Below are 24,955 nucleotides of genomic sequence, written 5' to 3'. Positions count from 1 at the left end.
ACAGAGAGACAGAGAGACGCTGGGGAGACGCTCAGGAAACGAGTGCAGACAGACACTGACAGCTTCAGATCCACTGAGAGATACGGAGGAAGGAGGAGGGGCGGGAGGAGGAGGAGGTGGAGGAGGAGTCAGGGAGGCAGATAAAGAGCAGAGGCAGCAGCAGAGGGAGCAGAACGCAAACGCTGGCCTACAGGAGAGACGCCATCACTCATCTGCAGCGTCAGAGAGGAGGAGGAGCACCCGAACCACCAGGAGGAGGTTTCTCCCACACAGACGCTGACTTACTCCAGCTCACAGACAACGGGAAAACCAGCAAAGCTCAGCAGGAAATCCCTGCACGCTGATCCCAGAGTGGCTCACAGAGGTGCATCATGGGAACTTCTTAGACCTGTACCCACCTGAGCACCGTCCACACACAGCATGCTGGCCAGGTTATCCCAAAGGAAGAGCGCTCCAGGAGGAGCCAGAGGGCTGCTGCTGCTCCCTCTGCTCCTCACAATGATGATGATGGTGACGAAGGCTGCCAGCGTTGATGAGGTGGAGAGCGAGGAGAGTCAGGAGATCCTGGAGGACGAGGAGGCCGTCAGTGGAGAGCTGCAGGTGAGTTTAACTGACCTGAGATCAGCCTGATGATCCATCAGCTAACTGACGTTTGAACAAAGCACACAGAGCTCCACGTGAACGGCGAGGGTTTGCTGAGGCGGGCCAACGTGGTGTAGATGGCGCTGATGAATCAGTGTGTGTGGTTTGTGTCCTCCAGGAGCTGACCTCCTCTGAGTCGGGCAGAGTGTCTCCTCACAGCTCCTGGCTCATCTTCAGAAGGAACTCCAACAGAGGGGACAACCGCAGAAGCAAAGGGCCCCGGAGAACCTCCAAGGTCAGAAACACCTCCAAAACCCACAGTTGAAAGCTCTCCTGCAGGGGAACTGCGCCCAGTTTAAAGATGCGGTGGCTCAGATATGAGAGCAGCTACAGTTCTGATCATTACCTGATGAGTGTTTGAACATGAAGCTCATTATTCACAGACGTCTTTGTGAGCACACATTCTGCTGCTGGACTTATTAAATATAAGTGCTCCTAACACGTTGCCTCCTGACACATGTACCTGACTGCTGTTTGTGTGTCCTGCAGCATGGTCTTCCAGGCCCTCCAGGCCCTCCAGGACCTCAGGGGCCTCCTGGTCCACCTGCAGCCCTCCTGCCCCAACAACAGGAGCTGATCCAGGAGCTGAAGGTGAAGCTAAAAGGTGAGAGCTCCAAACACGTCAGCACGGAATTAAAATAATAATAATAATAGCATTTATAAAGTGCTTTACAATGCCACTATTCATTCACTCTCACATCCACACACTGGTGGAGGCAGCTACAGGTGTAGCCACAGCTGCCCTGGGGCACTGACAGAAGCGAGGCTGCCATATCGCACCTTGGCCCCTTTGGCCAACACCAGTAGGCGGTAGGGTAAAGTGTCTTGCCCAAGGACACAACAACCAGGAGAGCTGGGGGATTGAACCGGCAACCTTCCGGTTACAGATGAGCTTCCCAACCCCTGAACCACAGTTGCAGTTAGCAGTTCCTCAGTGGTCCAGCAGAGGCAGCAGTGATCCATGATAAAAATACAGCAGACCTACACATGGTTACAGAGCCTGGGCTGGCTGCTGGAGGACGTTTTTATAGCTCACCTGTTTGAAGTTTGCATTATTAGGGGCGTGGCCTCACAGATGAGCAACATCCACCTGAGTGAAATTCTGGGATTTTGATTGGCTGTTACTGAGCACTGATTAGCAGGTATCTGAGTCTGAGTTACTGCCACTCCCCCCTCATCCAAATGAGGTCACGTGGCTCCAGAAAAACGGCACGATTGCGCCCGAAATGTGAACACTGAGGCTTCAACCACCTGTCAAAAACGTCCAGCGCCCCCAAACCCTGAACCTGACAAGGTGGAGAGGATGGATGATGGATGATGGATGGATGGATGATGGATGGATGATGGATGATGGATGGATGGATGGATGGATGGATGATGGATGGATGATGGATGATGGATGATAGATGGATGGATGGATGGATGATGGATGGATGGATGATGGATGATGGAATCACTGTGACTGCTGTCACAGGGACCACGCACATGAACATGCATGTGTTTGACTGTGCTGAGGCCTCCTCTTTACTGAACATGTGAACATGAAACACGACATCATGTTTATTTTTATTAAATAATCAAAACTCAGCGTCATGACAACCAAACATCAGTGCGCGCTCAGTCTCAGCTTATTCCACCCTGAACAGCGCTCCCAGACTCTGCTGCAGCTTCTCATTTTCACTGTTTTCTCTATGTAGGTTATATAAATACTGTGTGTGTGTGTGTGTGTGTGTGTGTGTGTGTGTGTGTGTGTGGAGGCAGCCTGTCTGAGTCCTTAATAGGGGTAATTTTGTGGAGTGTGGATGTGACTTGGCTCAGCTGCAAGATTCCTGACATTCCTGCTGACTGATGGTGTGTCTTTGTTACGTTGTGTGTGTGTGTGTGTGTGTGTGTGTGTGTGTGTGTGTGTCATCAGGTTTTCTTCTGTGTGTTTGTATTTGGGAGGATTACTGACTGTTTCCACAGGGCAGATTTTTTCAGTCCAGTGTGCCAAACGTGACCAGAACAAAGAGCTTTTTATGGATGTAGACGTTCACGTGTGCTCCAGCTCACGGCTGACTGTGTCTGTCTGTCCCACGTGGAGCCTGAGTGACGGTTCCACTCGTCTTCATGCAGCGTTACCTGCACATAGCGTTTAAACTCAGCCTAAACTCACCTGATCAGTCAGGTGCATCAGCACTTCCACCTGTAGTAGGTAACAACCAATCAGAATCCTCAAATGTCCCTGTGCACCAACGCTATTGATCAGCCTTTTTGGACATTCTGTTAGCACAGATACCTCACAGCAGACACACACACAGACACACACACACACACACAGACAGACACACACACACACACACACACACACACACACACAGACACACACACACAGACACACACACACACACAGGCAGACACACACACAGACACACACACACAGTCTCACACAATCACACACACACAGACACACACACAGACACACACACACACACACACAGACACACACAGACACACACACACACACAGACACACACACACACACACAGACACACACACAGTCTCACACAATCACACACACAGACACACACACACACAGACACACACACACACACACACAGACACACACACACACACACAGACACACACAGACACACACACACACACACACACAGACACACACACAGTCTCACACAATCACACACACAGACACACACACACACAGACACACACAATCACACACACAGACACACACACACACAGACACACACACACACACACACAGACACACACACACACACACACATTCAGTTATTTTCTGTATGAAGTCATTTTTCAGAAACCTCTTCCCGTCCGTGTCTCCTTCTCTCCTCCTCGCAGACATGGCTGCAGGCGTGCGTTTGCCGTGTGATCGTCCTCCTCGCGTCTCCACCTCCTTCTTCAGTCGCCTCCTACAGTCCATCACCGTCCCACGCCGCAGCCTGCTGGAGCTGCAGCCGTTTAGCAAGGTAACCCCCCACACTCACACACTCACTCAATCACACTTACACACACACTCACTCTCACACTCTCACACTTACACACAGACACACACACACACTCTCACACTTACACACACACACTCACTCTCACACTCTCACACACACACTCACTCTCACACTCTCACACACACACTCACTCTCACACACACACACACACAGACAGACACACACACACTCTCACACACTCACACTTACACACAGACACACACACACACTCTCACACTTACACACACACACTCACTCTCACACTCTCACACACACACACACACACACACACACACACACACTTAAACACACAATCACACACAGATTTATGTCTTTATTCCAGAGGATTCTGTGAAACAATTTGATCCTCTTGGTTTTGACCTTCGACCCTCTTGTTTTTGACCTTTGACTCCTGTAGCCCTCAGACTCTGAGCAGAGCCTCCAGAGAGGGCGGAGCTTCAACAGCAGCACTGGCCGGTACACAGCGCCCGTCTCTGGCTTCTACCAGCTCACTGCCAGCCTCCTCATTGGTTAGTGTTTTATTACTCTACACAGACTGTATACTAAAGATGGACCCAGTATTGTCTCTAATGACCCGTAGGGGGCGACTCTGACGTTTCTGAGAAAACGAGCCTCCTGCTGGTCTCTGATGAGTTCGTGGTCTCAGTGACTCAATGAAACGTTTTGAAATAATGGTCCCATCAGAGCAGGAAGCAGCGGGTTAAGGTGTGCAGCAGGTCACTGACGAGCCTACCAGCGCCAGTGTTGGGAAGGTTACTTTTAAAATGTATTCCATTACAGATTACAGATTACATGCCTCAAAATGTATTCTGTAACGTATTCCGTTACGTTACTCAATGAGAGTAACGTATTCTGAATACTTTGGATTACTTAATATATTATCATGCTGTTTACAACTACATGAATGTACTATTGCTGTGATTTATTACTGAAGGTTACTCTCCACACCAACACCAGCTAGATGTTTAAATCTTCATATAAATGAGTAACAGTAGGTGGACATTAGGTAAGGCTGCACTTTTTGCAGTACGTCGGGCTCGTAGCTGAAAACTAGCTTTACTTTGTTGTCTGGGTCAACTTTGCTAGCAGAGACAGAGAGAGGCGTTGAAAGGCTGCTCCAACAGAACTTATTGTTTTTGGAGGAAAACACGAACACGGTGTACAGTCGAGTCTTAATAGCTTACTTACAACTGGGCTCGTCAGGCTCTCTTCTTGGCTGCAGTGGTTATTATTATATTTACATGCTTCCAGCTCCCGTTTCTGCTCGATGACAGCTCGTACTTTTCCTTTTTCTCCCTCCCTCGCTCACAGACACATAACGGGTATGGCAGTCCATTCTACCTGCAGCACGGACTACACTGCCCATGATGCTACATGCTTTAGAGCTATACCTGTAGCATTCTGCTATTGCCTTCATAGTAAATTTCTGTATCAGTCATCTTTCTGTCTGCTAACCTGAGCTAACGCCAGCTAACAGTGTTAGCTCGGTGGTGAGTAGCCTTCAGTAATAGCAACAGCACATCACAGATACTGAACATGACCCAGGTAGCTACCACAGCTAAAACAAGCTAGCTGCAGTCGGCTAATGTTAGTTTTTAAACAGAACATACTTCCAGATGTTTCTTTAGGTTGGAGTCTTTGACGCTGAGAGCAGCTCGGTTGCTGACACAGTTTGCATTGCACGCTCAGATTTCATCCCAGAAATGCGTTCCTGCCCGTGCACTGCTGGCTCTACTGTGCTGGCTCCGGGTCCCACCAACATCAACAGGACGCTGACATTAGAGAGGGCATAGCCTAACGTATGAAACATTAATCCATATATTTCAACAAAGTAGCTGTATTCACCTTTTTAAACGGTAACTGTAACAAATACAGTTACTCATATTTTGTATTTTAATTACGTCACGCTGGTACACGTATTCTGTTTCTGCCCAACACCAACGAGCACAAACATCGAGACGGACTCAGCTCCAGGCCGATCGGCCACATCATGATCGGGGTGGATCTGAGGGGTGGCATGGGGCACCACCCCTGTAGATCCACCCTGATCATAATTATATTTACACCAAATTTCATTCATTTTATTGTGTTTGAGACAGAAAACTGATGAATTAAGGAACTTGAATAAGAGGAAGGAGCCGGTTAGCAGCAGGATGCAGCAGGATGCAGCTTGTAACTCTGATGTGTGTGTGTGACAGAGTCTGGTGACCGAGTGCAGGTGCGACTCAGAGACAGCGTGAAAGCAGCCATCTGCATCGAGTCGCTCTGCCAGAGCAACCTGTGAGTGCCCGTCCTCTGACAGCTGTTATCATTATAAAATAATCTACTGCACACACTGGCGATGTTAGCCCCGCCCATGGCACTGATTGGATGCTTTTTGCTGTTTCTTGTGCAGCTCTGTGGAGTCGGTGATGGGCGTGGCAGCTGCCGGAGGAACGTTCAGCATGTTGCTAACAGGAACGCTGTACCTGCAGGTAGGACAGCATCAGAGCGTCGCCCTACACCAAAACACACCACACAGCACAGCACAGACAGGCGTTTACAGGAAGCAATGCAACACCTTTAACAGAGATATTATGTGAGGGGAGGACGCACTACTCTGAGAATCCTGCATAAAAAGATGGACGATGTCCAAATCATGTCACACGGTCAGATCACCTGGATTCTTTAACGACCACATGAAACCTCGAGCAACAAGTAAAACACGATTTCTGCACGACTCAGCAAGTCGGAGCACGTGAAACACTCCAGAGAAGACTTGATGTTATAGTCCAGGTGCGTCTTATTGCAGCTGCACATTAATGCCTCTGGTGCACAGCTGGAGATGCTCCAGATGTAAATACAGAGCAAACCTGTTTTCATTCTGTTAGCGCCGCTTCAATAGAAACAGTGGCGTGGTCATTCATGCACACGGCGTGCTCCAGGGTCTGTGCAGGTGAGATGGATCTGGCTCCGAGCTTGTCAGTCCTGAACCTCCCCGAGCAGCATTAGAGTGAAAACGCTGTGTAAACAGAGAAAGCACGTGATCCCGGGATCCTCGGCATGTCTCACCAGGAAGGAGTCAGAGTAGCATGCATGCAGCTGTGAGCATATCAGTGCTCCTCCTGCATGTGGTGCTGAGAGGTTTCACTGATCCTGCAGCTCAGGTGAGCAGGCGGCAGGTGTTACCTGAACAAATGTGCTGCAACATGAATGGATTCACAGGACAAACTGAAGCTGCACGATGCTGATGTCACTGTATTTTATTTTTAAACAGAAGCTTTTATATATTTGTCTGCATTAATTGTGTGTGTGTGTGTGTGTGTGTGTGTGTGTGTGTGTGTGTGTGTGTGCGCGTGCAGGCGGGAGAGTACGTGTCGGTGTTTGTGGATAACGCCACGGGCTCGGCCATCAGCATCCTCCAGGACTCTCTGTTCTCTGGGATCCTGCTGGGAGTCTGAGTCACATGACCGCTGCCATCAGCAGACAGACTCCTCTGTGAGGTTCACCTGAGCATCATCATCGTCGTCTTCACCCTCTTACCTGAATGGGAGCGCTGCTGTTTTGTGGACCTCCACCTACTCCAACCTTCCTGCATCCACCGATGGAGCGACCACAGTCGGACTCAAACACGCCTGGAAACCTTCAAACAAACAAAGCTTTGAGTCATTTCAGTGAGAACTTCGCTGAAGTCATTTTCTTCAATGAAAACGGGTCACACTTATAGTTCAGTCATGTGACCATCAACATCTGTCCTCGGTGGCGTCTCCATCCCTGTGACAGCTACACCTGCTCTGCATCTTCACTGTTGGCTAAAAGACAAAAATGACAAAAACAAATGTAGCTTAATCTGTGCACCTGCAAGCTGCTTTGCAACCCACCTCCACCATAGCGCCTCCTTTTTTTGTAGGGAGCTTCAATTGCTCTCAGAGGTCCCAGAACTCAGCCAGGCGTGCGAATGGAAATGAAAGCAGATGGAAACAATCTTCTTACTACAGCGATGAGAATATTAACCCACTACTAGTGCCCGCTTTAAGGTAAACATGTCCACCAAGGAGTCTAACGGCTCCATCAAATGACTGCAGCGCTGCCGGTTTCACAGGCGGCGCCTTGTTAGCGGGTTGAAGGTCAGATCTGCTCATGTATAACTCCTATGCATGTGCTGCTGTGGCCTTCAGGCCCTGCAGCAGGTCTGTGTCTGCAGGACGTTAAAAGAAAGCAGCACTGTGTGTGGAAAAGAGCACATTTCTAAAATAAGCGTCACAGTAAGTTTCCACAGTGTTTCCACCCTCGCTGACACTGAGGAGCCTGTGCTCCGCTGGCTCGGCCTCAGTTTTCCATCCACGCTGCAGCGCTGGCGCTCGCTGTCGCTTCAGGTCACCGCCTGCTGGTCATCAAAGGAACTGCAGCTGTGACGGCCACTCGCCACACTGATGACGATTATTTCATACGAAGTCATCTGAGGACAAACTTGTGTTTACCTGTACAGGCCGACTCCATCATTGGTTTTCACTTTCTTTTGATATTTATTCTCTCAGTGAAAAATAAAAGTTTCTCTGCTGCTGTCAGCATTTCTTACTGATCTGTAAAGAGGTGTAAACTTTATTTTAGTGCTTATATAAAAAGCATTTACAGGACTGATAATATTGCCATATTTCTCCTGTAAACTTCAAAGAGATCAGCCTTCACTCAAACCAGCTTTCCTCATCATCCTGGTCTCACAGCAGGCCGTGCTGCCGTGTGATTGGCTGATGAGCAGTGTCACAGATGTGACAAAGCGGCAGTGAGAGTGACTGACAGCCTGCATCCACGTCACACATGAAAACCAGGTGTTTTATTTCTATCTAAGCTCTAAAAACGTTTTCAAAAGCAGCCCCGGCAGCACGGCCCGCTGCGCACCAACTGGGATTCGATCAGTGGTGAAAATGAAGCCGGCGTGCTGAGCGATGTTCTCCTGCATCGCGCTGACGCTTCCACCTCTGACGCTCCAGCCGAGCCTTCTCTGACTGCAGCTTCCTATAAACACCAGCTCCTCCTCAAACGCTCAGACAGTGGAAACATGTGCAGACATGCACGTGAATTCAGGAGAAAAGGCCAAAAGTTTGTAGAGTTGCTGCAAGCAGCTTCAGCTCCGTCAGCTCTGCGAGCATCTGCAGGAACAGTTCTCAGGATCAGGATGATCCCACTCTGCTCCAGCCTGACAGAGTTCCCCTGCGTGTTTCTGTCCAGGTTGTAAAGCCCTGCAGTTTGTTTGGATCGCGGTCATGCTGAAACATGAAGCTGATGTTTCCAGATGTTCCTGCATGGTGGATCAAACACCGACTGACAGAGCACGGCTGCAGACTCCTCCTCCTGACCTCCTCGTACACACTGACCATGATGTGGATCCTGTTCCTCTGACCTTCAGTCCAGCTCTGTGGTTTTTAGACCTCATCCTCCATGAAGATGGCTTCCTGACAGCCTTACACTTTCACATCTCCGATGAAGCTTCAGCAAATGATCTGCTGAAGGTCTAGATGGTCTCTCCTGTGTCGGGTCTTTCAGATCCGGTTCCTCTGCTTCCGTTTTCAGCGGCGTTCCGCAGCTCTCTAAAGGACGCGCTGCACGCCGCTCTGACAGGTGCTCTCTGTCAACATCCTGTTGGTACGTTAACTCTATTTGTGTCCTTGTGTGACAGGCTGCCGGTAACAACATTTAAAACGGGTTCTTTGCTCCACACGGTTCAGAGTTCGAAACGTTTGGCAAGAATGGTTCATAGGTCAGAGGTTGTGAAAATGATGGGGTGCAAGGACTGATCTGTGTGTGCAGAGCTACGCTCAGCTTTTCATCTATTCTGTTATGAAGCTGCTGCAGACTCAGTGTGATCACATCTCTGCTGTGCACAAAACCTCTGACAAACACAATCAGAGGGAAGTCTTCCCAGTACAGCTGCTCCGCTCACATGTTGCGTCTTGTTAGCAGCTCATCAACACGCCGCCGTCGGCTGGCTCACGGCTGGCGGTAAAGCTGGAGATGACCTGCAGAATTAAGTCACAGCTCCAGTATAACAAGCATCTGCTGCCTCCACCCAGCGTCTCTGAGACAAGCCCTCCATTCACAGCTGCACACGCTGCTGAATGCACGCTGTGTTCAGAGGAGGGTCGAGGTGAGATCATCGTGCTCGTAAAGTGGCGCCTTACGCTTGGCGCCGAGCCACGCATACACTCACACAGGCTGGGTTACCGTACAAGGCGTGTCGACAGAATAATGAGGGCTGCACGCCGCCACTGCTGACAGCACGCCTCGTAACACACACGCACACACACACGCACGCACACACACGCACGCACGCACACACACACACACACACCATCACAACATCTTCCACCCTGAACCTAAATCTAACCTTTAACCTTTGGAAACCACGTTTTCCTTCTAAGTCTAAGAAAGTGAAGAAGTGCGAGCTTTTCCTAACACACACACACACACACACGCACACGCGCGCACACACACACACGTGAGCAGACTTGCTGCAAACAGACGCGGTGTGATCACATTTACAGCAGAGGAGTTTTGTTAAGCTGCCAGCGAACACAAAACCAGGCTGGGCGTCCACAGCCACCCTGTGAGTTTATTTATCTAGGACACGTTAATGATCATGTAAACATACCAGATTATAGCCAAAGACTAATTTCCACCTGTTGTCCAAAAACATATTAAAAATAGACAAATTATTCATAGAAAAGTTCATAATTCATACATAATAAGAACTCCATCAAACTCTTCTCTTCCCAAGTAAAACATTAAAACTACACAACTCATACCTGATCTCACACTTGATTTGTCCATAAGCAGACTTTAACCTTAAACAAGTTGAATGTCGAGCATTTTCTAACGGAGGACGACTGCTCCACCGTGGACAGAGAGGACGTTCTGCCCAAACGCTCCGTCTGTGGGGTATAAACACGTCTCTGTGGGTCGAGTGGTCTGAGCTTTCTTTACGCCTAATGAACAGCTTCAGTGGTGGTGGAGCAAGGGAGTGTAAGACTTTATATATTAAACACACAGTTTTACTAAGTTATTGAAGTTTAGTAATTTATGTTTTTGGTGGCTGGAAGTCGGTTTTTTGTCAAGTAGATTTAAACTTCTTTTATAAATGTTTTCAATGGTTTTAAGTGTCGTTGGACAAACAAGTGACCAAACAATAGTCCATATGAGAGATGATCATTGAGTAAAAATACGTTTCATTCATATTTAAATTATTACGTATATGATTAAAATTTCGATTATTAAATTTAAGTACCTGGGACACTTTATTTATGTGACTCTTGAAGGATGATGTTGGGTCTAGAATGACCCCAAGATGTTTAAATTCTGGAGCTAATTCAAGCTCTGCTCCATCCAGGAATATGTTTGACTGCTTCAAGTTTCAGGGGCGTTTTGAGAAGTACATGCAGACAGTTTCTGTTCAACATTAGAGTCCTCCAGCCAGCTGTGCATTAATGCTAAAGCAGCTGTAAGATCTTTTGCCACCTGCTGGACACATAGGTGTATATATAACTGCATCATCCGCATACATTTGAGCAAATATATTTGGACAGACTTCAGGTAAGTTATTGATAAACAGAGAACAATAAGGGCCCAAGAACAGATCCTTGAGGAACCCCTGTATCACAGTCTAAACATGGAGATTTAACCCTGTCCAACATCACACACCGTTTCCTGTGTGAGAGATATGAGGCAGACGTAACGCATGATAAATGCTTTAATGTGGAAAAACATCCAAACGAGGGTCACGTCATGAAACGAGCGACTGTGGCACCAACACACAGACGTCATGGCAACGTCGGGATTGAGTGGTTTCTGCAAGCTGTTTGTTTTCTTTGCACTAATTGTTGCAGACCGGACATCAGGTAAAATCAGGAATTTGGTGCACACATTTGAATTTTGGGAGGTTTTGGGAAATCCAGCTTTCCAAACGCAGCCGCTGGTTTCAATCAACTCCTTCAGACAGACGAGAGCCCCGGACTACGAGGGAACTCCACAAACCCAGGCTAGCTATGCCTTAATCTGGATTCACTTATCCCAGCAGTGGCAGTGAGGAGCCGGTACATCAAGCTGGTTAAAGGGAGGGGCTTTCACCATCTGCCCAACCACAAACATGGACGGGTGCGCTGGCTGCAGAGTGTTTTACTGCAGAGTAAAACTGGAAAACAGCCGCTGTGCCAATAAAGTTTAAATAAAGAGTAAATTCCACGTGACGGCAGTTTTGAGTGAAACAGTTGAACTTTTCCACGGGCTCAACCTAAAACCGTCTTTCAGGATCTGAGACAGCATAAATATCATCTGCACATATTAAACTCAGTATAGACAACAGTAGCAGCCTGTCAAGAAACAAATACACAAAAAGAGCAAAAACAAATAAGCGCATTGTTTACATCCAACAATTGACACTTTAACTGACAGTAAAGTGCATCACTTACACCAACCTGCTCACAGCACGTGACCGTGGCGTGTTCAGAACTCATCATGAACACGGAGTCATCGCACCACAAACTCAGGCTAAATACAGCAGCGTCTTTTCCAGCACATTAACCTCATGTGTGGATAGCCACGCCTACTTTTGTAGCTTCCAACTCTCCAGTGCTGCCGCTCCAGTGCAGTGCGTGACACAAACCAGAGTACATGCGTGCTCCGGCTCAAAGCGGCTCTTAAAAGGACAGTTTACCCCAAAACACGAGGTCTAGTCGTCACCATGACAAACAAAGACAGGCAAACAGCTAAAAACACAATCACCTTTTCTTAAACCTTTTTATGTTCACCGTTCATCAGGCTGGGCAGTCGGTCGGCCGTCAGCCACCTCATGGCCCTCCTCAATAGACGCAGCTGATGTTAGCGCTTCTCAGAGACGACCTCTGCGATCCTGGACCGAGAGCCTGGCCTGCATCGCTGGCCGGCGGCCGAGGACAGCTCTGACACCATCAGCTGAGAGCGCGTGAGCAGCAGGGGGCAGCAGCTTCTACCTGACGCCGACGGCCTCTTGGGTTTTGCAGTCAGCGTGTTGTTTGAATGTGAGGACACAGCTGACAGAACAATTTGATTAAACGCTCCTGAAATTGCCATGAAAGCCTCAGGTACGGGGTCAGGAGGTGATGATGTCACATGCCCGTGCTATTGGTGGAGCAGCCGCAGACAGTTTGGCGTGTTGAGTACAGGTGCTGACGTGACTGCAGCGGCGCTCCTCCACTACCACAGCCACTTCCTGGGCCCCGTGTGATCTCTGCGGTCTGCCTGCGTGGGACATCTGTACGCTCCATCCTCCACATCCACCCACCGAGAAGCTCCTACTGTCCACGTTGCTCGTCTCCATTACTGCCTTCATCTTGTGGTGTCCTCGGCAGGCCTGGACTCCTGGTGATGTTCCTCCACTTTGCAGGGACACAGCTGAGCTGGTCACACGCCCATTTCACTTCCTGCTTTGTCCCCTGACCAGAAGCCAAAGTTACTGAGTTACCAGATTCTAAAAGTAATTAATTACTTGAAAAGTAACTATTGTGTTACTTTAAAAACATTTAACCCTCTGGGGTCCAGGGTGTAATCGGCCATTTTTAACTACTTTGATGTTTCCTCCACATTTCACCTTTAAAACTATTTATTTGTCTTGTTTGGTCTCATCAGCACAACCTCAGGTGTCTGAATCTACAGTCATGTTTTCATTGTGACTGTATTAACACAACTGATCTAAAATCAGACAAAAAACATAAAATCTGAGTAGAAAAAGTTTTATTTTTACTGCAACAACCACAAACATGTTTAATGATCATATTTCATAACTTTAAATGCAAATAAAAATTGTCAATTTTTAAATCATACGCACAAGTTTTGCAAACAAAGTTATTTGCATCCATTTACCTTTTACCCTTTTTTTTTTAAATAACCATTTCAAACTATTTACAGAACAATCAGCTGTTCTTCAATAAGATGCCACAAATTATTTGTGCCACTGCAAATATTTCTGTCCACTATAAAGGAAACATCACAGCCTGATACCTGCAGGTCTGACAGCAGCAGGTGTGTCACTGCTGTTTCTACCTGGAGACAGCAGTCGCCTCATTGTTCTGACACACAACACAAAACTGTCCACAACACAGCACACTAACTACACAACACTACACAATAACTACACAAGACAACACATTAACTACACACTCCAAACACGCTAAACGTCACAAATCTCTCACATCTCAAAACTCGCTCTGGGAGGGGGGTGATAAGCAGAGAGGTCTCGCTGCGCTGTCCTTAGACAGTAAACATGAAACTATTGAGGAACAAACAGGTGTATATCTTGTTTATCATGACTCTGGTTTTACTGGCCGATCAACACAATTTATAAACTGGTATATATCACCTTGTTGCTTTGTCTTTAAGTGGTCATGTGATTGACCACAACTCCTTTATTCTTCCTCAGTCAAACAGCAGCACTCATGCGATTGTTTTGCGCCTCAGCTCCAGGTGTTGTGCTAGCACAGGGGTGGGCAATCTCAGTCCACGAGGGCCGGTGTCCTGCAGGTTTTAGATCTCACCTTGGGTCAACACACCTGAATCAGATGATTAGTTCGTTACCAGGCCTCTGGAGAACTTCAGGACATGTTGAGGAGCTAATTTAGCCATTTAAATCAGCTGTGTTGGTTTGAGGACACATCTAAAACCTGCAGGACCCCGGCTCTCATGCACTGAGATTGCCCAGCCCTGTGCCAGACAGTGATCGTGATCACCATCTGCGGGAGCGCGACAGCCCAGATTACTTACAGCTACTTCCTGCAGCTGATATAAGGTGCAGTAAGCTGAGCAGTTTGTTCAAAAATAGTAACACGACCGCACCACATGTTCTTGTTAGTAACTGTAACGGCGTTGTAACAATAGGAAGAGTAATTAGTTCAATTACTCGTTACTGTAACGCCGTTATTCCCATCACTGTTAATGAGCCAGTTAATGCTTTTTAGTGGTGTCAGTTAAAAATGTGTTAGCGATATTTTTCTAGAACCTTTGAAAAGCAGAAGCTTCTTGCAGCCGGGCAGAAAATAATGGCTCACCTTTAATCTTAACGTCTTCCTGATGTTGGTGCCGGCTCAGTCTCCCCTCCAGACTTCTTCTGAAGCCTGGCCCCCTGAAACACTTCTGACTAAACCTGTTTCTGATGGTTTGGTCATAGATGGTCACACCGGCAGCCCCACGAGGTCACACCGTAGCTCTCTCAGTGTTCATCTTGCATCGTGGCACGCAGCAGCAGACATTGGTCCTCATAATGGTCAAAGGGCGTCTAAGACCCTGTCCAGCTCTCCTGGAATCTCCTCCATGCTCCTGAGACTGCAAGACAAAGCAAACTTTCTGCCACTGACGCATATCGAAGCGACACCTGGAGGAGTCGGCTGTGCGACCTCTGTGGAATCCAGGTATGACCTCACGCGACGAGTGGTGACGCTGACCCTAACAAAACAACACTAGTGAGAAACTTTTCAGTGGCTTCCACCTGCAGAAGCCTTTGTTTCCCAGGAGCTTCCTCACTCCTCTTTAAAAGCACCTGTTTCAAAAGCACAGGCTTGTGACTGCAGTCCTGTCAGAGCACATCCTCCTCAGCATCCACACTCAGATTCAAACCTCACAGCTTCATTCTGACTGCACAGTCACCACATCCAAACAGGTTTTATGAGGAGGCTGTTTCAAAGGATCAAATCCACAGCAGGCAGCAACTGAGAGAAACAAACTTTATTTACACTGCACGTTCATCAGGTTACACTGGGGCAGTTTGATCACCTCTGACGGCTGATGAAATCACACAATACAAACGAAGAAACAAAAACTGCTTTTCAGCTTCAGCGTGTCAATAAAACCACAAACAGGAATACGACATCAAACAAACACTACGCCAACATATTTTTCAATCAAGTTCACACATTTGAACAAAAGAAAATGACAAAATAACAACAATGCGATTTGTCAACCTGGGAAAGAAGAGCAGCTTCCCCTGCCCATCCTCACGAGCTCACTTTCAATTTAAAAAAATTATAAAACCAGAATCACACAATAAAAAAAGTTTGGTGCTCATATTTATGTTTTTTTCTCCAATCTCATAAAAATGACACATTTGTTCCTCAAGCTTCGTTCACAGGTATTTCTACTTGCCACCTGTGCGAGTTCTCATGTGGATGAAGGATTTCTTTGAAACTCTTCTCCTGTTTCAGAGGAACTCGGCTTCTCACATATTTTCGTTTCCTTGTGGAGGAAAAGGTGATTGCTCCGATTGAACCTCGTCCCACATTTGTCACAGCAATACGGCCCTTCGCCCGTGTGCTTTTCCTTGTGCTTTTTCAAATTGTTCAATTGAGAGAATCTTGCCCCACATATTTCACAGGAATGCGGTTTCTCACCTGTGTGAGTTCTCATGTGGCGTCTAACAGCGCTTTTTTCTGAGTATGTTTTCCCGCATATTTCACAAGAAACCGATTCCCTACTTTGGTGTATTTTCCTGTGACTGTAAAAAACAGAGCTGTTACCAAATGTTTTCCCACATATTTCACAAACATACGGCTTCTCATCGGTGTGAGTGGTCATGTGGATGGGCAAATAGTTTTTATGACTGAAACTTTTTCCACATATATCACAGGAAAACAGTCTTTCTGAGTGAACTGCCTGATGGATATACAATGCAGCACTCTGACCGAAACTTTTCCCGCATGTATCACAGGAATAAGGTCTCTCACCCGTGTGGGTTCTCACATGGCTACGCAAAGTACTGCTTTGATTAAAACGTTTCCCACATGTATGACAAGAATATGGTTTCTCACCTGTGTGAATTCTCATGTGGACAGCCAAATAGGTTCTACTAAATTTTCCCCCACATATTTTGCAAACAAGTGAATTCACATTGGTCTGGTGTTTTTTTCCCCGGGATTGATTCTTAGAAACATCAGACTTTCGACCTGTGGCAGCATCACATGGACTCTCTGAGACAGGCGCGCTCTCTACAACACCAGGACTTCTGTCTCTCTTTTGTCTCTTTGGAACCGGCTCCTCAGTTTCCCTTAACCCTGACTCTTCACACTTGCTGGATTCTTCATCTGTGCTTTCACTTTGAGGAGAGTCATCACAGAGGAGCTGCTCCTCGTCTCCTCCTGGTTCACTGTGCTCTCCTTCCTCAGCAGCAGTCACCATAAAGGTACCAGGCTCCTCCTTCAGTCCCAGCTGCTCTCCCTCCTGACTGCTGCACAGTTCCTCCTCTTCCTCTTTAATCTGTGGAGCTTCTGGTTCCTCCACACTGGAGCTCCTCTCCTGGTTCCAGAGCTGCTGCTCAAGGAGAACCTCCTCCTCCTCCTCCTTACAGATGTGTTGCTGTCCGAGGTCTGGAAGGACAAAGAGGATTCAGGAGACATAGGGATGTAAGAAAATATCGATACATTGAAATATTGTGATATTTCGTGTAATAATACTGAATCGATATTCAAAATCAGTGTTATCGATTTTTTTTAAATTGAAAAAATTACATGCATTTACTGTGTATTTCTTTTGTATGTTGCAATTAAAACCAGCCACTAGTTTGCAGTTTTTACCGCCTTTACGTAGACGGAAAAACGAGGTGTCGCGATAACTGTAGAAGTGTCTAGTTTGCCAAAACCAAAGTACAGTGGATGTGTGGCCAGTTGTGCTAGCTAACTGATGACCAGTTTAGGGACTAACACGTTATTAAGTAACGCGTTACAGTAACTAAGTTATTATTGTGGTAATGAGCACGGTAACTGGTTATTATGCCAAAATCAGGAACACGTTCATCGTTACTGGGATTTCGATAGGCTCGTTATTCGTTACTTCGTGTGTTGCGTTCGGCTTAAATTGGAACACAGACCTGAATAACGTCACACTCGAGTAAACACCTTGTATATAAAGTTCTGTGTGTCTCTCTTTGCACAGTCGAGGAGCGCATCAGGTCACGTCTCACTGCGTGTTACACCTGTATAACCGTGCACGGGACAAATAACGACTGCAGTTTCCTGTTGGATGTAAAAAGCACACGTGACACTGTGGCGTAGGCTAGAATCATGGCGGCAGTCGACCACGGTCCAGGCGTGGGATTTCTCTCGTGGGAATATGCACAGGATTTTTTCCTTCCTGTTGGTAGGTGGCACAGTGCACGTGTGGCAGGATAGTGCTAACATGTAAGTGAGCTAGCTGGGTATCCAGTTAGGGAAGCAACACATTAACCAGAGAATTCTGAGTAAAAAGTTACTTTCCCTGGTAACTAGTTACTTTGAAAGTAACGAGTAACTTGAAGTAGCTGAGTTACTTTTGATAGAAATAACTAGTAATGTAACCAAGTTACTAATTTAAAGTGCCTTACCCAACGCTGGTGACGACTGAAGAGGATACAGCCGGCAGCTTTCAAAGCTGATGTGTGGACTTACTTAGACTTACTTAGAGCTATGCAGTCTGTAAAATCTGCAGCGCCAGAGTCAAATATTCCAGTAACAACAAATTTACGAACACACGTGTGTAGACACCATAGCGACGTAGCGTCAAATGCTAATTTTAAAACGAAACGAGGCGATCTCGCTCAACGGACAATGGAAGCAGCAACTTCAACTCGTGCAACAAAAATAACGCAGTCAGTGTTTTTATTTGACATGCGCCCTCTGAGTGTTGTGGAGAATAAAGGGTTTCGTAATATGATTGAAACGCTGGAGCCCCGTTACACCGTTCCTTCCCGACATCACGGACATCGCTCTGCCAAAGTTGCACCAAGAAGTCAAAGCGACAGTGCCGGACTCCCTCAGCTCGGCAGAGACGGTTGCTTTGACATGCGACGCTTGGACTTCGAGAGCCACTGAATCGTGACTGTTACAGCACATAATGGACCAGTGTCAGTCTCATGTACTCCGAGCCATGCGTGGCAGTCACACAGGTGAGCACGTTGCAGCGTTACTAACTGACGCTGAGGCTGAATGGGGATTGAACACAAAGGACCTCGTTGTTGTTACCCATAATGCACCAAACATGGCTGTCGCTGCTAGACTTGCAGGCATGACGCACATACAATGTTTTGCACACAGTCTGAATCTCGCCTCACAGAAAGCATTGAAAATACAATCCGTGGTGCGACTTCTCGGGAGGATCCGACGTGTAACGGCCTTTTCCAGGCGCAGCACCGCAGCCAGCAGTCAGTGGAAGCAGCGCCTCCTTCAGCGACCAGCTCAGATTGATCACGGACGTAATTACAAGATGGGACAGCTCCTGATGTGATAGAACGAGTTTTAAACAGCAACCAGCCATCTGTGCGGCTCTGCTTTCTGCAGACGTCAGGAAGAGTGAATTTTCACATTAAGTCTGACATCACACGTGCAGAAGAAGCTGTCAGGGCGCTGAAGCCTATGAAGGACGCCACCCTGGTGACGTCAGAGCATGTCATGATTGGCCTGTCTTCATGCCAAGCTGGTGACATACTACCAGACTCAATGCTGTGTATTTTACTTGTGCCAAGGACAATAAGGATAATTACAGGCCGATTGCACCGACAGTATTTTATCGAAGGTGCTAGATTGTGTGTTCATCGCTTCCCTGGATAATCGGCTTCAAACCAAAGCACCGACATGTGCATATACGCAATGAAACAGTCGGTTTGTGGGGCCATGAGAGCGCTCTCCTCTGCAGCAGACAGTAAATGCACCTGAGAGCGTGTCGATCAGCTCGCGTTCCTGCACAAAAATCACTGAGAAAACACTGCAACATGTAAAACCTCAGATCTGAGGATGTTTGACATTTTGGTTGAGTCTCATGAGCACTTTTATTTAACTGAGTAAATTCTCTTCTTCAGGTTTTACTAAAAGTGTTCATGGACACTGCAGGGCTGCACTTTGTTTTATTAACACTGAATTTTAAAAGCACTTGTTTGTTAATGTTTACTTGGATTCTTCAAGCAGTGTTTGATTCATATTTGTTTACGTTAAGATCACATGAAGAGTGCTTTGTTTTGATGCTCCAGTGTTTGGATAAGTTTACAATCAAAGACCTCAGTGTTGCATGGTTACTTTTTTCATGTTAAAGAAATAGTTGATATTTGAGTCGTTTTTGTTTACCTGACATGACTTCTGATACGGCCGATGTTAATTTCTCTTCATTTTTAACTTAGAGTGTTTTTGTTCCAGATGTTTCATGTCAAGCATTTAACAGTTTGGACTGTTTACTGTGAGTTTTCCTAATTAATTTCAGTCCCACTAAACACAAATATCATCTACCCTGTGTTAGGAGACATACTGTATCACCAGATTCTGGCCAGCACACCCTCAGGAGACTCCCGCTCTACTTTTAAGATGATCCAGCCCTGAGTTTCAGCTTTGAACAGTGCTTAAAGTTCGTGCTGGATCAGGTGACCCTGAATGCTCTCTTAGTTACCATGCAACAGTCCATCAGTTACCATGGCGATGTACGCCGTACCTTTGTAACCCTTAAAACCTTCCTGGTGACGAATTCAGCGAAACGAGGAGACCAAGCGACGAATCCCAAACCAAGAAGCACTCAGACACGGAGAACACGCTAACGCTAACATGAAGGCATTCATCATGAATCAGTCGCTCAGCTGCACTTAAATACGACGTGAAAGTCACTACGAAACACGTCTCATTAAACTGTGACACACTGAGCTGTGGAGACTGAATCGATGGCCCACGGCACAGCGTGGAAACTCCTCCGCTTCGTCTAAAATAATAAATCATGCAGACGTTTTCTACTGCTCGTCTGAAGTCGGGTGGCGGGGGCAGCAGGGCAGCTCGGACCTCGCTTTCTCCGCCTCCTCCTGCGTATTTGGGGAGAGGTGGAGGCGCTCCAGGCCTCAGAGAGGTGGGACCTCTGCGGCGTGTCTGCTGCAGGGCCTCCTACAGGTAGGAGAGAACACCTCACCCAGGAGCTGACGGCCGTCTCCTTTCACTGTGGAGGAGCAGCGGATGAACGAACTGCTCGCCCGACCACGAAGGCGGAGCCTGTCCATTTGCACCGCTTGTATCTGCGATCTGTTCACAGAAACATCAGGCGATCTCAGCAGCGAAGCGCCACCTGGTGGCAGATGGCTGCAGAACATTAGGACACTAAACTTGAACGACATCAGTTGTTAAAATTGTAACAATCAGATGAAACGACCACGTCTGGTAACTAGTAACAACAGCCACGATTGGTCGAGCAGTCACACATCCACCTTCTGTCCTCCTGAAACATCTCTGCAGCTTTAACGTCCCGCAGAGCTGTGATCAGGCTCCTCCCTCAGAGCGACACTCACCTGTCCTGTGCAGCTTTGTGTGTGTGGATGACTGGATGTAGCGTAAAGCGCTTTGGGGCCATTTACCATTGGTTTCAGGTTTCCAGGTGATATCCAGCAGTCTGCGCTGACGCTCCATCTCTTCCTCGTACTGCACAGGATCATTATGAACTTCAGGCTCCTCCTTCAGTCCCAGCTGCTCTCCCTCCTGACTGCTGCACAGTTCCTCCTCTTCCTCTTTAATCTGTGGAGCTTCTGGCTCCTCCACACTGGAGCTCCTCTCCTGGTTAAAGTCACGGTTCTGTCTAAGTTCTGGAGAAACAAAAGGGATAAAAGAAAAACATAACTAATGGAATTATTTTAAATAATAATAATTTTAAAGGTGGGAAACTGTCGACCTGACTCATAACAGGATTTGTGTGACCAGGAAAACTGAGTTTTTCTAAGACAACACAGAGCTGAGCCTGCAGGAAGTGGGAGGCATGTTTTCCTATAAGCACAGCGGCAGCTCACACTCAGGAATCATTAAATCAAACATCCAAAGGTTGTGACAGTGAAGAACATTTAAAGCTAGTTTAAGGCTCCTGTGCTAGCGCCCTGTGATTCACGGCACACTGCCAGACTCAGGGCTGCGTACTGAAACAGTCGGTTTGTTTAGGGTCAGATATTCATCTATCCTCATGTGTTTCATTAATGCCTTTGATCCAGCAAACCACAGAAAACCTGTTCCCGGATACATCGTGAGGATTCTCTCTTACTGGGAGAATCATCACAGGTTAACTGGGGGAGCGGGATATCTGCCCCCTGTTGAGACAACGCCAGTCTCTGCGATTCTTTTGGTCCTGGTAGAGATCACTCTGAGATGTTTCCACGTTTTACACAATCCTTTTATTTCCCATTGTTCTTACAGATGGAGATCAGCACACTGCAGTCCTATGCAGTCCTGTGCTAAAGGCTGATCTAAAGAACTCCACACAACAGTTACAGTTATAACCTCTGGTCTCCTCCCCCCTACAGTAAACACCCCCACAATGGAAATACACTAGTACAGTGGCCAAGGGTGCTGACACCCTGACCCCCACCTCCTTTTAAGGCAGTGTCCGTTTGCCCTTTGTCTGCCCCTCACCCTCAGTAACTCTTGCTTCCTGCCCTGGGGGTGGGGGTTGATTGTCCTTCTGCCCTGCACCTCAGTTCTTTGTTCCCATCCCAGCCCTATTTTCTATTTTGTATCCTTACACCCATTACCACAATATTATAATGTTTCAAGCAATCACAACTATATTCTCTTTAACGTTGATGTACATTAAGGAATCTATTCTCAACACCCCTCTGGTGTCAGCCAGGGTGGGAGCACGTGTTTGTCCACGCAGCTGAGAGCCTCTAACACTGGATCTTATGAATGCAGGTGACCAGCCTCGTTCTGGACCGTGTTTCCGGAATGCAGTAAGCTAGGGAGCTGATTGGAGATCGTAACAGCCAATCGGCACACTTATAACTGTGTACAGAGAGTTGAGCGCACAGAGATCTGAGCGGAGGCGCTGTTACTGTGTGGATAACAGCAAACACTGAAACTCGTTTCCTGCAGCAGAAATGAATTTTCTTCCATTAAATGAAACTTTTCTTTGCTCAAAATATTTTTTTCTCAAAATGCAACACGTTTCTCACGTGCTCAGCTGATCCCGACACGTTTCCTTTGTTAGCTAAACAGGAAGGTCCTGCGCCAGTCCACGCATGCTCAGTCACACTCACCCACTCTGTGCAGCTTGATTTCGGGTTTCCAGGTGATATCCAGCAGTCTGCGCTGACGGTCGATCTCTTCCTCGTACTGGACGATCGTTTTTTCAAACTCCAAGAATATTTGTTCAGCAGCAGCAGTTAGTCGCTCGTTGATAAACTCTCTCAGATACTGAACTGAAGGCATTGTTGCTGACACAGCTCACACACTCGGCTCACACACTCGGCTCGGGCCACACGTGAGGAAAGTGAACAATACTTCCGCCTTTCTTTGTTTACTTCCGCTGTTCCTGTGTGTGCCAGCTGTTTCTCATGCCTGGATCCTGTCCTGTGATCAGTAGTGATGTGCGGATCGATCCTGAAATATCGATTCCTCCGATACCAATCATTTATGTTCTAGAATCGATTCTCACATTAAAATATCGATATTTTAGTAATTTAGGGTAAATGTGTAGTTTATCATTAACAGGAACACAGTGGAAAGAAACTATAACATTCGGATTGTCTACGTTCAAAGGAACTACTTCTTCTTCCTCATAGTCATGTGCGAAATACGGCTGTATAAATGTCTCGCCGCGTGCGCACTCACGACAATGGCTGAGCGTAATTGTGCAGACGTATTCTACCTCCACAAACAGCTGAGACGTGGTTTGCAATACATGTGGCAAAAAAGTGAGGTGTTGTGGGCATACTTGCCAACCTTGACATTCAAAAGGGCTGGGGGGGGGGGGGGGGGGGGGTGTAAATACATTTTACAGGGTTTATTTATCGGATAAAATACGTTAAATGTCACCGTTATTATTGGCCGGCCCGGAAACAGCGGGGGTGTCCAAATTCAGAGGCTGCTTCCACCTGAGGACCCGGCCTCCGCGGTCTAAAGAAAGCCGGGTACGTCACGAGCTCCCTCGGTGTAGTGAAACTCTGCTCCTTGCTATCTAAAATATAACCGGGCACTGACGTAAACTCTTGACCGTCTCACACTTTGTTTAATCAGTTTTCTGTTTGACGTTTATCCAGCTGTGTGAAAACCCCGGAGGAACCCTCCCGAGGGATTAATAAAGTTAAATTTAATTTAATCTAATCTAATAACTTTAATCTCAGCCAAACCGATTTACTCAGGAACAAATAAAACACTGAAAAAGCCAAACAATAACATGTTTAAGTTATCAGAGTGACTTATATATCATGTTTAACCCGAGAAGAGAAAGACCGCGGGGGTTTGAAGACGACGTGTCGGTCGGCTAGTAATCAGTAATCTGATGCCCTGTAATCATTATGATGCTATAATTTGAGATACAATAAATAAAATAAGTTTTTGTACAAAGTATCGGATCAGATCAGTATCGTCGATACCAGACGATCAGATCGGAAAGGAAATCAGTGGTATCGCACATCACGAGTGATCAGCCCTCTGTGTCGTCACGATCAGCTGGGTGGAGACTGTTGTTTGTTGCATCTTTCAATCAGAGCTCCCTGACCTGCTGTCCATCTACACCAAGCGGTGCAAGTCCAAAGCTAGGAAGGTTATGATGGACCTCTCCCATCCCAACAATGGACTCTTCTCACTGTTGAGGTCTGGGAAGCGCTTCTGCTCCCTTAAGGCCAAAACAGAGAGAATGAGGAGGAGCTTCTTCCCCCAGGCTATTCAGGCCCTGAACCAGGTGTAGGACTGGACTCTCCCACACATCACATCACCACACGCACCACCACACATTTCCTATCATCCTATAATTCCTATAATTTATAATCTTTATAATCTCTTTCTGCTATTTGCACATTTTTACTGTAAATTTCTAAGTTAATTTGTAAATTTTGTAGTAACCTGTAAATTGTAAATACTGTAAAACGTTTTTTCTGTCATTTAATGCTCGGGCATCGTACAGCTACAAGCATTTCACCCTCATGTCATACTGTGTATGGTTGTGTGTGTGTGACAAATAAAATTTGAATTTGTTTACTATTGTCAGCTGTTTAATATCTGCTGATTCAAATTCAAATTTTATTTGTCACACACACACAACCATACACAGTATGACATGAGGGTGAAATGCTTGTAGCTGCGCAATGCCCGACCATTAAATGACAGAAAAAAGTTTTACAGTATTTACAATTTACTACAAAATTTACAAATTAACTTAGAAATTTACAGTAAAAATAAAAATAAATAAAAATGTGCAAACAGCAGAGAGAGATTATAAAGATTATAAATTATAGGAAATTATAGGAAATGTGTGGTGATGTGATGTGTGTGAGAGTCCAGTCTTATAGTGATGTGTGTGGGAGAGTCCAGTCCTACACC

General features: G+C 46.8%; 3 protein-coding genes and 1 pseudogene across 5 annotated transcripts in view; 2 read left to right on the top strand and 2 right to left on the bottom strand.

Moving 5' to 3' along the window:
• The window catches only part of LOC146496867 (uncharacterized), a 93,903-nt gene that overhangs the window by 55,702 nt on the left and 13,246 nt on the right, over nt 1-24,955 (bottom strand). The gene's annotated exons all lie outside the window — the stretch shown is intronic.
• On the top strand, nt 111-8,226 carry LOC146496871 (erythroferrone). Its single transcript, XM_085140946.1, has 8 exons — nt 111-600; nt 761-877; nt 1,132-1,246; nt 3,502-3,629; nt 4,066-4,177; nt 5,867-5,948; nt 6,064-6,142; nt 7,010-8,226. Exons 1-8 carry the CDS (start codon nt 421-423, stop codon nt 7,106-7,108), a joined length of 912 nt encoding a protein of 303 aa, XP_084997072.1. The 5' UTR covers nt 111-420; the 3' UTR covers nt 7,109-8,226.
• On the bottom strand, nt 14,844-24,529 carry LOC146496869 (uncharacterized). Of its 3 annotated transcripts, XM_085140805.1 has the most exons (4): nt 24,054-24,529; nt 22,672-22,979; nt 21,010-21,234; nt 15,165-17,026 (listed from the first exon to the last, which is right to left on the bottom strand). In XM_085140805.1, exons 2-4 carry the CDS (start codon nt 22,841-22,843, stop codon nt 15,825-15,827), a joined length of 1,599 nt encoding a protein of 532 aa, XP_084996931.1. In that variant the 5' UTR covers nt 22,844-22,979; nt 24,054-24,529; the 3' UTR covers nt 15,165-15,824. The 3 variants fall into 3 exon arrangements, with proteins under 3 accessions (XP_084996932.1, XP_084996931.1, XP_084996930.1); XM_085140804.1 differs by lacking the exon at nt 24,054-24,529 and having other exon boundaries at nt 22,672-23,139; XM_085140806.1 differs by lacking the exons at nt 21,010-21,234; nt 24,054-24,529 and having other exon boundaries at nt 14,844-17,026; nt 22,672-23,139.
• LOC146496870 (zinc finger BED domain-containing protein 4-like) lies at nt 17,018-20,968 on the top strand (annotated as a pseudogene).

Source organism: Neolamprologus multifasciatus, chromosome 18 (genome assembly GCF_963576455.1).
Source record: "Neolamprologus multifasciatus chromosome 18, fNeoMul1.2, whole genome shotgun sequence".
Classification (NCBI taxonomy): domain Eukaryota; kingdom Metazoa; phylum Chordata; class Actinopteri; order Cichliformes; family Cichlidae; genus Neolamprologus; species Neolamprologus multifasciatus.
The sequence above is the reverse complement of the archived record's forward strand: the minus strand, read 5'-3'. Positions and strand labels throughout refer to the sequence as shown.

Bases quoted from the DNA above. Each gene is read 5' to 3' on its own strand.
- LOC146496871 (XM_085140946.1), top strand. From the start codon at position 421: ATGCTGGCCAGGTTATCCCAAAGGAAGAGCGCTCCAGGAGGAGCCAGA. The intron at 878-1,131 runs GTCAGAAACACC...TGTGTCCTGCAG, and splicing joins GGCCCCGGAGAACCTCCAAG to CATGGTCTTCCAGGCCCTCC. The intron at 4,178-5,866 runs GTTAGTGTTTTA...TGTGTGTGACAG, and splicing joins CACTGCCAGCCTCCTCATTG to AGTCTGGTGACCGAGTGCAG.
- LOC146496869 (XM_085140805.1), bottom strand. From the start codon at position 22,843: ATGCCTTCAGTTCAGTATCTGAGAGAGTTTATCAACGAGCGACTAACT. The intron at 21,235-22,671 runs GTGAGTGTGACT...TTGTTTCTCCAG, and splicing joins AATCAAGCTGCACAGAGTGG to AACTTAGACAGAACCGTGAC. The intron at 17,027-21,009 runs GTAAATGGCCCC...TTGTCCTTCCAG, and splicing joins CTGGAAACCTGAAACCAATG to ACCTCGGACAGCAACACATC.